The sequence below is a fragment of the Bombina bombina genome, chromosome 3 (assembly GCF_027579735.1).
Source record: "Bombina bombina isolate aBomBom1 chromosome 3, aBomBom1.pri, whole genome shotgun sequence".
Lineage (NCBI taxonomy): Eukaryota > Metazoa > Chordata > Amphibia > Anura > Bombinatoridae > Bombina > Bombina bombina.
In genome coordinates, this window is record NC_069501.1 from 747,401,613 (window position 1) to 747,414,432 (window position 12,820).

At 37.1% G+C, this 12,820-nt stretch overlaps 1 protein-coding gene across 1 annotated transcript in view; it reads left to right on the plus strand.

Moving 5' to 3' along the window:
- The window catches only part of CFAP47 (cilia and flagella associated protein 47), an 801,982-nt gene that overhangs the window by 116,153 nt on the left and 673,009 nt on the right, over positions 1-12,820 (plus strand). Inside the window, 2 exon segments of the mRNA XM_053705439.1 lie at positions 4,799-5,043; positions 6,541-6,671. Coding sequence (XP_053561414.1) covers positions 4,799-5,043; positions 6,541-6,671 — 376 coding nt within the window.

The window sequence follows — 12,820 nt, forward strand, 5'->3', positions numbered from 1 at the left end:
TCTGAGCCACTGAAAACAATATCTCCTTCATCTCTAGGATTTCCTCTCTGAAAGAATTCTGGAGTCAAGCTGGTGTTTACCGTCTCAACCTAATTATCCTTCAAGGTTGCTAAACTGGATTCGGCGAATTCAACATCAAGCTGTTAGCACTATTCAGTGTAAAGTCAGGACTTAATATAATACCGAGTTACTCTCTGTCTAATCAATAAACAACCCAACCAATTTCTTACTAGGTACTTGCATTTTAAGGTTTTTGGTAGACAACCAAACCAGGTCACTGACAGAGTATTGAGGGGGTGATCTTCTTCGAAGATCATAGTATTTCTTTTGGTTGGTTTGAGCAAGTTGAATGTTCTGTTTAAGGGCCTTGAAGTTTTCAGATAGATTGTGGGGCAAATCGTCAACACTAGGACAAGGAGAACCTTCTAAGGAGTACAAAGAAAACTATGGATGATATGCAAAATTTGCGAAGAATGGGGTCATGTTAATAGAGGAGTTCAAAGTATTATTATAAGCGAATTCTGCCATAGAAAGATAGAACATCCACTTGCTTTGTTGGTAAGCACAAAGCAAGTAACATCTCAGGTATTGTTCTAACCACTGATTCAAGCATTCTGTCTGTCCATTAGTTTGTGGATGATAAGCCGTACTGAGACAGTGGTCCATTTGTAACTTTTTACATAGATTGTTCAAAAAATTAGAGGTGAATTGCCTGCCTCTATTTGTGGTGAGTATGGAAGGGATACCATGGTATTTTACCACATTGTCCAAAAAGAGTTGGACGGTCTCAGCTGATGTCGTAAATTTATGGAAAGGAATGAAGTGTGCCATCTTGGTGAGTAAGTCAGTTACTACTAGAATAGTATTCTTTTCTGAAGTTGTAGGGAGTTCGATAATAAAGTCCTTTCCAAGGTGACTCCAGGGTCTTTCAGGAGTTTGTATAGGCATGAGTAAGCCGTAAGGAGGTTTTTTCTCTGGTTTTGATGTTACACAAATCGTACATTCTTGAATATAATCCTTTACACTTTGGGACATCTTGGGCCACCAATATTCCCTTTCCAAAAGTTCCTTTGTTCTTTTAATACCGGGATGACCAGATAGGGGTGAATCATTATATTGTTTTAAGAAAGTTTCTCTGAGTTCCACTGGTATATAAAGTCTTGTTCCATGGTAGTAAAACCCATTTGACCTTTTCTCAAGAGAATGAAGTGGTAGTTGTTTGTTGCTTTGTATAGCTGCTTGCAGCTGATTAGTAAATTCTGGCATTAACCCAACAAATTTATTGTGAGGGATGATACTGACTGACATTTGGTTTGTTGGAGGTCTCAGGCCTTTACAGTACCTAGAGCAAAATCAGAAGAATCCACTTCCAAAATATACTGCAAAGCAGGATCAGGAAAACAGAGTATTGGTGCTGTTGTGAAACACTCCTTCAAATATTCAAATGCCTCAGATGCTTCCTTATTCCAATGAAATGGTTTAATGGAACTAGTTAGGCAAGTAAGGGGTTTAGCGATTTTTGAGAAGTCCTTAATGAACTTCCTATAATAATTAGAAAATCCAAGGAAACGTTGCAACTCTTTCCTATTGGTAGGTCTTGGCCAATCCCTTACATCTTCTACCTTGTTCTCCTGCATTTGAATGCCTTTGGGGCTGATAGATTAACCTAGAAATGAAACGTTATCAGTATGGAACACACACTTTTCTGCCTTTGCATACAGTAGATCTACTTGAAGCCTAGAGAGAACCCACCTGACATGTTTGATGTGTTCTTCTAGGTTACATGAGAAAATCAAGATATCATTGAGATATACAACTACACAGATATCAAGGAGATCTCTGAAGACATCATTGATAAAATGCTGGAAGGTGGCTGGAGCATTGCATAAACCAAATGGCATCACCAAGTATTCATAAAGACCATATCTGGTTCTAAAGGTGGTCCACCACTCGTCACCCTCCCTTATTTGGACTAAATTATAGGCTCCTCTCAAATCTAACTTAGTGAATACTTTAGCTTGGTGTAGTCGTTCAATTAATTCAGGGATGAGTGGTAATGGATACCTGTTTTTAATCAGAATTTTGTTAAGTTCCCTGTAATCTATAATCGGAGTGTTTCGTCTTTGTTCTTGATGAAAAACATACCAGCTCCAGCCGGTGATACGGGAACCCTTATGAACCCTTTCCTTAAGTTTTCATCTAAATACTTCTTTAATGAGTAAGTTCCGGTTGACTGTCCATAAGGAACTGTTTTCCGAGTTTCAAATCTATCGGACAATCATATGAATGATGTGGGGGCAAATTCTCAGCTTCCAGTTTACAAAATACATCAGAGAAATCAGTGTATACGTTGGGTATATGGTTCTGTTCATTGGTTGATTGTAGTAGAAGAGGGTGAGTGAAACAAGTTAGTTGGCAGTATGAAGACTGTAGTGTAACTTCTAGACTCTTCCAATTAATCGTGGGTTGATGAAGTTGCAACCAATGGAGACATTACTCAATAGGGAATAATGGTGAGGGTAAGACATCAAAAGAAATGTACTCCTGATGAGATTCAGGGGTTGTTACTTGTATAGGTACAGTGTGGTGGGTAATAGGACCAGCAGAAATTTGAGACCCATCAACAACACATATACACAGGATTTTTTTTCAACAAAAGAGGAATTTTATTTTTCTTAACAAGAGTTTTGTCAATATAATTTCCGTAGGCTCCTGTGTCGATAATGGCTTCAGTCATCAAGCAGTTTCGGTCCCACTGTAAACACAAAAATAAAGTACAGTAAACAGGCTTGTCATTTACTCTCACAGTAGTTAATGATGAATAGAACTTACTCTTCTTATTTTTTAATAGAATTGGGCACTCCTTAACTGTATGTGCTGGATTTGCACAGTACATACACAGCAGTTTTGACTTCCTTCTCAGCCTTTCTTCAGAGGTTAGAGGTCCCCTAATCATTCCTATGTCCATAGGTTCATGGGTACTTGATGGGGAGCTTGTATGTTGGGCTGGGTTACTGTACCTCCTATAGGCAGGTTCAGTGTGCTGCCGTTCACTTTTCCTTTCCCTAAGCCTTCTGTTGATCTGCATGGATAACTTTATTAAGGCGTCTAAAGTATTTTGCAATTCGGTTCGGGCTAACTCGTCTTTACCAATTCAGAAAGACCGAGTCTAAACTGGTTCTTTAATGCCACAGCATTCCATTGTGAATCTGTTGCATATTGCTTGAAAAGTTATATATAACTCCACAGGTCTATTCCCTTGTTTCAAACTTCTCATCTTTATTTCAGCAGTTATTTGAAGGTTTGTATCTAGGTACAGTTTATCCATTACTGCGAAAAAATTGTCTAATGATGATAATATTGGATCATCAGATTCATAATATGAATCAGCCCATACCCTGGGCTCTCCTCTTAGAAACGATATAAGGGTTAAAACCTTTACCCTATCGTTTGGATATGTTTTAGGTTTCAAATTAAATAGCAAAAGGCAAGCATTTTTAAATTGGCGATATATTCTCCTGTCGCCAGTGAATAAATGTGGCAAAGGAACCTGAGGTTCAGGGTTAATGTCAGGATGAAAGGACTTAGTAGTAACCGAGTCCCTGATAACCTTTTGTAGGGTCTCATTTTCCACCTGTAAGTCCCTGAGGCCTTGGCCTAATTGGTCTACACGTTGTGATAGGTTATATACAATTTGAGGGAGATCTGCTGGATCCATAGTTTGGCTTAGTGATTATGTAATGCTCTGTTTATGATATCCTGAGGACAGAGGTGCTTAGTGATTTTGTTTAGTTACAAGCTTCTGAGCCACTGAAAACAACGTCTCCTTCATCTCTAGGATTTCCTCTCTGAAAGAATTCTAGAGTCAAGCTGGTGTTTACCATCTCAACCTAATTATCATTCATGGTTGCTAAACTGGATCAGTGAATTCAACATCAAGCCGTTAGCACTATTCAGTGTAAAGTCAGGACTTAATCTAATACAGAGTTACTCTCTGTCTGTCAACCCAACAAATAGACATAAACTGGTAAGGTCTTGTATTCATCCTCCTGCCTACTAACTCTCTGTGAACGGAGTTGTGTCTACTTACCATCGGGATCTTGTTAATAGTGTTGTACTGGAACTCTCAGAAAATCATCACACAGGTCAGGTAGTGTTCTGCTAAACAAACATCTGCCTGTCAGCTCTCCATGTATCAGAGTTTAACTCCTCCTACTTGCAACATCATTGAGCCTGTGCTGAACCGGAACTCTCCGGTAATCATCTTTGTTCACATAGTCTTTTGTTAAGCAAACATCTGCCCGTTATCTCTCTGTATATAGGAGTGGAGCCTCCTTCTTGCAAGAACATTCTGTTCGTATTACAGGAACACTCAGGGAATCTTGATCTGTTTCTAGCAAGTAAAAACTCTGCTGTGTACTCATGCTGTTCACTTCCTCTGACAGTCTGAACTCCTAGCAACAAGTTGCTACTTCGTTGCTTATCATACACTGTGTCTCTTTTAAAACAAATCTAACAAATTCACTTCAGGCATTGTTGATTACTTACATAAGGTTAATCAATTGCTAAGTGATACATTTACATTATTATACCAAATCACAGAATCTGCAGCTGAGATCCTTAAAGGCATACATACCCCAGGATATCATAAACAGAGCATTACAATGGTGTATAAACACACTGAAGTAGTAATATATTTTTTATAATTATACCTTGCACCCATTTTATTTGTAAATGTATTATATTTAAGAAAGTGATACTTATAAATATTTTTTTTAATCATGATAATTTCTTATAGGTCAATTACCTACACTGTTAACAGCCAGCATATAGGGTACGTGCTGGTAACTGCAGAAGTCGTTCCCATCGCTCTTGAACTATCAACCAATGAGCTGATTTTGCGACCTAACTGCAACTTCTTAGCCGAAAGTGGATTTAGATCTTCTATAACACTGTGCAATCGCAGGAACCACCCAGCAGAATTTAACTGGAAGCCTGTAATGACCAAACAAGGAATAGCCTTTTCCATCAGACCAGCAAAAGGTACCATAGTTACGCAATGGTGTAATAATTTTAGCTATGCCTTTTATATAATTAAGTATCCCTTTGTTTCTACATGTTACATTTCTATGAGATTGTCCTCTGAATAGTCCATAGCAGATTGGTGAATGAAACCAGTGAGTACTTGCTTACACAGGAACTAGATTCCAGAGAATGAGAGGGGCTTAGTAGATGTCTACAGCATATTACTGTTATATTGTTTCATAAAACTATCCTGTCATGTTCTTATGTAATGAATTTGCAGCATGTGTAATTAAAGCTCAGATCTCCAAAGCAATAATTGAATTTACTTTTTTAATTAATGAAAAATAAGGAAGTAAGAATCAGTTCAGTTTATTTAATGTTAGACCTTATTAGGTATTGTATAGATAAATAATAAAATAAACCAGATAGCTTTCATTAAATCATGTTTCTCTTTTTAATGTGAAATACTTTAGATAGATAGATAGATCAACTGATATGGAGATTCTTCTTTTTGACTGCAGTCTTACTTTAACCCATTATTTTTGAATTTCCATGTTTTATTTGAAATGCTGAGATCATCATGTTTCAGAGTATATAAAGGAACCACCATTGGCTTGTTTTACATTACATTGCCAACAAATTTTTTTTTCTTTTGCTTTCTTAGCTTTTTATATTGTAATCCTTCTGAATTTTATGTTAGAATGTAATCATATGTTTTCTCTAAATTACTTTTGATTTATTGTAAACTTGAAGATACTGTACAACAATTTTAAAGAGATAGTAAAGTCAAGGTTAAACTTTCATGATTCAGATAGAGTATGCAACTTTTAACAACTTTCACATTTATTTCTATTTTCTAATTTGCTTGTTTCTCTTGGGGGCTGATTTATCAATGTCTGTCCGACATGATACACTGTAGCATATCATGTCCGACAGACATCGCTGAATACCTACAGCATACACTGTCAGCATTTAACATTGCACAAGCAGTTCACCAGAACTGCTTGTGCAATGCCGCCCCCTGCAGATTCGCAGATAATCGGCTGCTAGCAGGGGGTGTCAATCAGCCCGATCGTATAGGATTGGGTGGATTGCAGACTGCAGCCTCAGAGGCAGTGGACCAGTTATAGAGCAGCGGTCTTTAGGAAACAGGGGCATCAAGCTCCATTCAGAGCTTGATAATTCGGCTCCTTGGTATCCTGTGTTCAAAATCATACCTAGGTAGGCTCAGGAGCCGCAATGCACTGCTGGGAGCTAGCTGCTGAGTGGTGGCTGCACATAAAGACCCCTTCTCATTGGCTCACTGGATGTATTCAGCTAGCTCCAGTAGTGCATTGCTGAGCCTTCAACAAAGGATACCAAGATAATGAAGCAAATTAATTAAAGCAAGTAAATTGGAAAGTTGTTCACAATTGAATGCTCTATCTGAATAATGAAATAAAAAGGTAGGTTTCATGTACTTTTAATTTTAAGCAAAATCTACAACTAAACTTTCTTTAAAATTATGCATTTCAGGTATAGTGGATGCATATAAAGATCTTGACTGTGAAGTTGTATGGCATTCACAATTCAGCTCTCCAGAAGTTGGTGAATTTGATCTGTGTGTACAACATGGAAATACACTAAAGCTAAAATGCATTGCAGAGGTAATGTTGTGCTACAGTTGAGCTTTCATGTTTATGATATTTGCTTTTGGCTAGATTAGAGTTTTTGTCGGTAAGGCTTGCGGGGCTAACGCACAGTTTATGCTCTAAACCCGGCGTTAACCGCAAAAAAGTGATCGGAGAGCAAAATTTAGCTCCACATCTCACTTCAATACCAGCGCTGCTTACGATAGTGGTGAGCTGGCTAAATGTGCTCGTGCACGATTTCCCAATAGGAATCTATGGGGCTGATTCGGCTGAAAAAAAGTCTAACACCTGCAAAAAAGCAGCGTTCAGCTCCTAACGCAGCCCCATTGATTCCTATGGGGAAATACTTTTTATGTCTACACCTAACACCCTAACATGAACCCTGAGTCTAAACACCCCTAATCTTACATTTATTAACCCCTAATCTGCCACCCCGACATCGCCGACACCTGCATTATATTATTAACCCATAATCTGCCGCTCCGGACACCGCCGCCACCTACATTATACTTGTGAACCCCTAATCTGTCGCCCCCAACATCGCCGACACCTACATTATAGTTATTAACCCCTATTCTGCTGCCCCCAATGTCGTTGCAATCTGCCTACAATTATTAACCCCTAATCTGACGCCCCCAACGTCGCCGCCACTATATTAAAGTTATTAACCCCTAAATCTAACCCTAACCGTAACTTAAATATAATTTAAATAAATCTAAATAAAAATACTATCATTAAATAAATTATTCCTATTTAAAAATAAATACTTACCTATAAAATAAACCATAAAATAGCTACAATATAACTAATAGTTACATTGTATCTATCTTAGGGTTTATTTTTATTTTACAGCCAACTTTGTATTTATTTTAACTAGGTAGAATAGTTATTAAATAGTTATTAACTATTTAATAATTTCATAGTTAAAATAAATACAAATATACCTGTAAAATAAATCCTAACCTAAGTTACAATTACACCTAACACTACACTATCATTAAATAAATTACATAAATTAACTACAATTAATTACAATTAAATTAAATAAACTAAATTACGGGAAAAAAAAGCCACTAAATTACAGAAAAAAATAAAATAATTACAATTTTTAAAACTAATTACACCTAATCTAATCCCCGTAATAAAATAAAAAAGCCCCCCAAAATAATAAAAATCCCTACGCTATACTAAATACTTTTAGTGCTTAAAAGGGCTTTTTGCGGGGCATTTCCCAAAAGTAATCAGCTCTTTTACCTGTAAAAAAAAAGACAATACCCCCCAACATTACAACCCACCACCCACACACCCAACCCTACTCTAAAACCCACCCAATCCCCCCTTAATAAAACCTAACACTAACCCCTGAAGATCACCCTACCTTGAGACGTCTTCACCCAACCAGGCAGAAGTGGTCCTCTAGAGGGTCTGAAGTCTTCATCCTATCCGGGCAGAAGAGGTCCTCCAGATGGGCAGAAGTCTTCATCCAGGCGGCATCTTCTATCTTCATCCATCCGGAGCAGAGCGGGTCCATCTTCAAGACATCCGACGCAGAGCATCCTCTTCTTTCCGACGACTAACACTAAATGACGGTACCTTTAAGTGACGTCATCCAAGATGGCATCCCTTCAATTCCGATTGGCTGATAGAATTCTATCAGCCAATCGGAATTAAGGTAGAAAAAATCTTATTGGCTGATCCAATCTAATTTAGTTAATTGTAGTAATTTTATTTAGATTATTTTAAATTATATTTAAGTTAGGGGGGTGTTAGGGTTAGGGTTAGACTTAGGTTTAGGGGGTAATACATTTAATATAGTTGCAGCGACGTTGGGGGCGACAGATTAGGGGTTAATAAATGTAGGTAGGTGTTGGCGATGTTAGGGACGGCAGATTAGGGGTTAATAAAATTTAACTAGTGTTTGCGAGGCGGGGGTGCAGTGGTTTAGGGTTTAATATATTTATTGAAGTGGCGGCGATGTCCGGTCGGCAGATTAGAGGTTAAAAAAATTATTTAAGTGTTTATTTTAGTGTTTGCGATGTGGGGGGGGGGGGGGGCTCGTTTTATGCTTTTCATATGAGGGCTCATTTACATATATTTAATTTTATTTATTTGCCAGGTCCAGGGAACATACCAAAGAAATCATTTTCAAACAAACATTTTTGTTCTGTAAAATAAGTACCACACACCTTCACATAGCCATTGATGATGTGTGCTACAGAAATGGATAGAAAGATGAGTAGTTGTGCTTCCTGAGCCTTAGATTGCAAACCACATCATAACTAAATAGTACAGACATGAGTATCTGTTATCTGAAGTGTTCCATTAAGTTAGTTTGCCAAGTGAAAACTTTGTATTCAGTTTAGGTATGTTTTGTTTTCCTTCACTGTGGCTTTCCAATCAACCATTCAAATGAGTTAAGATTTCTAAATTACATACATACATACATACATACATACATACATACATGTATCTATATTTGTATGCACACACATATATATATATATATATATATATATATATATATATATATACAGTAAATATATATGTGTATAGAGTAAGCATGGAAATATGTCTTTCTTCCACTGATAAATATAAATATATAATTTCCAATTGAGTAAAGAAAAAAGCTATTAAAACAATTTAATAAACCTTTGGCTTAGTGCACTTAGACATAGCGCACTTTTGGGTTACCGCTTAAGTGAAAGCCAGGGCACAGTTTTGTAGCACACCCCATAGAAGTCTATGAAGTGAAAGATTTAATGCACCCAGGCTATCCAACCTCCAGATGTCATCACATCTGGGGCTTTCACTCGAGTGCTAATGATTTACTTTCACATTGTAGTATGAGCAAAAGAATAAGCAGAGTGCAGAGCACTAATATTTTTGCATTCCCCTTTTCATCTGGGCCAGAATATTTATTCACTACAAAACCTGTTCAATCTCTATGTTTTAAAAAGGGAAAAATAGTTTTCTTTTCTTGAGAATGTTATCATCCAAATTAAGCAGAAAAATATGAATTTGAGTATAGCAGATCTTTATTTTGTTTCAAAATACTGTAGTGTATACTGATCTGAACATACAAGTTATTTCTCGATTTTTTTCCGAAAATAAGTAGAAAATAAAATTAACAATGCCTCTTCAGTTTTGCTATGTAACAATCTAGAAATGTATTCCAAAATTCTTGCTGACTTTGCTCTACAGGAATCTGAAACTTATGTAGGTTATTCTAATAAAAAAACATTACTGTAATTATTAAATTGCAGTTATTTCGGTTTCCATTTTTAAATTGTATTGCTGTGAAATTATTTGATTGTTCTGCCATTTTAAATGTTTTGTCTCTATCCTTTTGAATCTACATAGCAGAATATAGATAATATAGCAGATCAAAATAAATATTTATCTATCTATCTATCTATCTATCTATCTATATCTATCTATCTATCTATCTATCTATCTATCTATAAGGGTAAATTGTTTTTCCTCCTTGTTTAACACAGAACAGACACGTGAAAGCGTTTATTTCTTTTTCTAGAAACTTTACAGGATAACTTAAAAAATATATGAGTATATGAGGAGTGTGATAATATTTTAGTACAACGTTCAGTATGTGTTGTGGGTTTACAGATTCATAAAGACCTATTAATCTAAAGTGTTCCTCTTTGAAATATTTTCTATTTTTTTTTCTATATCTTTCTATATCGTTCCACTCTTTTTTTCTCTGAAAAGTTTTGAAGATCTTCAGAATCAGATATTATTTGTTCCTTGTTTATTACTCTTGCCACTAAAAGTAGCAATTCACAAGAAATATTACCCTTTGCTTTTTGGAAATTTATCAGTTGTCAACTTTTTTTGAGTATTTAAATTGCCATATCTATCCATGTATTGAGGTACAGAGTTAACTGTATTTCCTATATATTGTATAGAAAAATCTTAGCATTTCTCTGTCCAACCTTTTAAATGGTAAATTCTATTTATTTATAATTTGGATATTTCAATGCTATTCAACCTGCAATTGATCCTCAACAATTTAACAACAGATCAATTTGTATGTATGAAAATTATTTATCACAAACCTGAACCTTCATGGTGTCTGGTGTGAAGTACAGACTATGGGCCCCAAGTTATCAAAGTCTGGCGGACCTGATCCGACAGTGCGGATCAGGTCCGCCAGACTTCGCTGAATACGTCGAGCAATATGCTCACGTATTCAGCATTGCACCAGCAGCTCACAAGAGCTGCTGGTGCAACACCGCCCCCTGCAGACTCGCGGCCAATAGGCCGCCAGCAGGGGGTGTCAATCTCGTACTCGATCAGGTTGATTTCCGGCGATGTGTGTCCGCCTGCTCAGAGCAGGCGGACAGGTTAGGGAGCAGCGGTCTTGGTGACCGCTGCTTCATAACTGCTGTTTCTGGTGAGCCTGCAGGCTCACCAGAAACACAGGGCATCAAGCTCCATTCGGAGCTTGATACATATGCCCCTATGCTTCCACATTTGATAATGTTCCTACACTGCCTTGAACTGATTAGTAAAAATATTGCTATCTCTGTAAAGATCTCCTGTTAAAGAATGCACAGAACTCATAAATGCACCCTTGTTCAACTTCAAGAACTTTTTATTAACTGAAGACAACATGCCCATTTCACTGTAATACCTCATGCTTGTCCCTAGTGTTAGAATATTTAAACTGCAACAAATATAAACAGCAACAACTAGAAGAAACCATTATGATATATTCTCCCTTCTTGGTGTTGTACTCAGTAATTGTCCCTCCTGTATGTCCACATGTGAAGCATCAGTTGAGCTTAGAGTCTCATTTATATCACTATGTGAAATCCTTGGTGATACATAAAGCTCTGCATCTGGAATATTCGTACTTCTGTTATGATGCAGATGTATTCTGTTGCTCCGGTAATCTTTGCCATTCTCGGTGCGGACAATGTATGAGCGTGGTGCATTTGTTACTTTGGTTACCACTGCAGGTTTCCACCTTCCTTCTAAATTTTGCACCCTTACCTTATCGCCAAGCTCACAAGGTTTTAGAAATTTAGAAATTTAGACCCACTATCATAGTACTGTTTCTGCCTGTTTTTTAATGATTCCACTCGCTGTTTAACCATTGCAGGATTCTGTACTTTGGAGGCAAGCTGTGTAGGTTTTGAGGGCAAAACTGATTTTAAAGTCTACTCATTAGTAATTGTGAAGGTGATGCAATTCCATCTATTGGGGTGATACGGTAGTTTAGAATACACAGGTATGGATCTTGATTAGTTTGGGCTCCTTTTTCCAAAATATTATTTTGCAATATGTACGTATTTTGCAGCTAAGCCATTTGACTGTGGGTAATGTGGGCTGGACAATGTGTGTTTGAAACCCCATTCTTTTGCAAAGTTTGTGAATTCCATTGAGGAGTGCTGAGGACCATTATCTGATATTAACTCATCGCATATGCCATAACCTGCCAAGATAGATTTAATTACATTTATCACTGCACTAGACTTAGTGTCTCTTATTTGAACAATTTCAAAGCAATGACTGTAGTAGTCTACCATTATAAGATAGTTATTATGGTTCCATAGGTCTGATGCAATTCTTCGCCAAGCTCTCTCTGGCTGTACTCTTGTTACCATTGGCTCCTTTTGGTTTGCTCTTTGATTTTATTGACATTTTGCACAATTATTGATATCTTCAATCTGTGACTTTATTCCAGGCCAATATAAGAGATCCCTAGCACGTCTTTTACACAAGGCTATTCCAAAGTGCCCTATATGCAGTTTTCTTATTATTTCTTTTCTGAGCTCCGGGGAACCACAATTCTCTCCCCTTTAAAAACAATCCCATCAATTATTGACAGTTCTTTTCTAACATTCCAGTAAGGTTTTAAGGCAACATTCACTTTGGCTTTTGAGTTTGGCCATCCTTGCCTTATTATTGTGATCAAGTTGGCCATAGTTGCACCCCTTTCTGTTGCTAGCCATATTTCTTTAAGTTTCTCATCAGTAGCAGGTAATTGTGAAAGTACACTTGCTCTTCCAAGTCCCTTTCCTCTCTTTCTTCTTGTCCAGGCTTAAATGTTCTTGAAAGCATATCAGTTACTAGAATGTAAGTTTAGATGCCGGCCCATTTTTGTAAACAACCTGGGTTGTTCTTGCTGATTGGTGAATGGA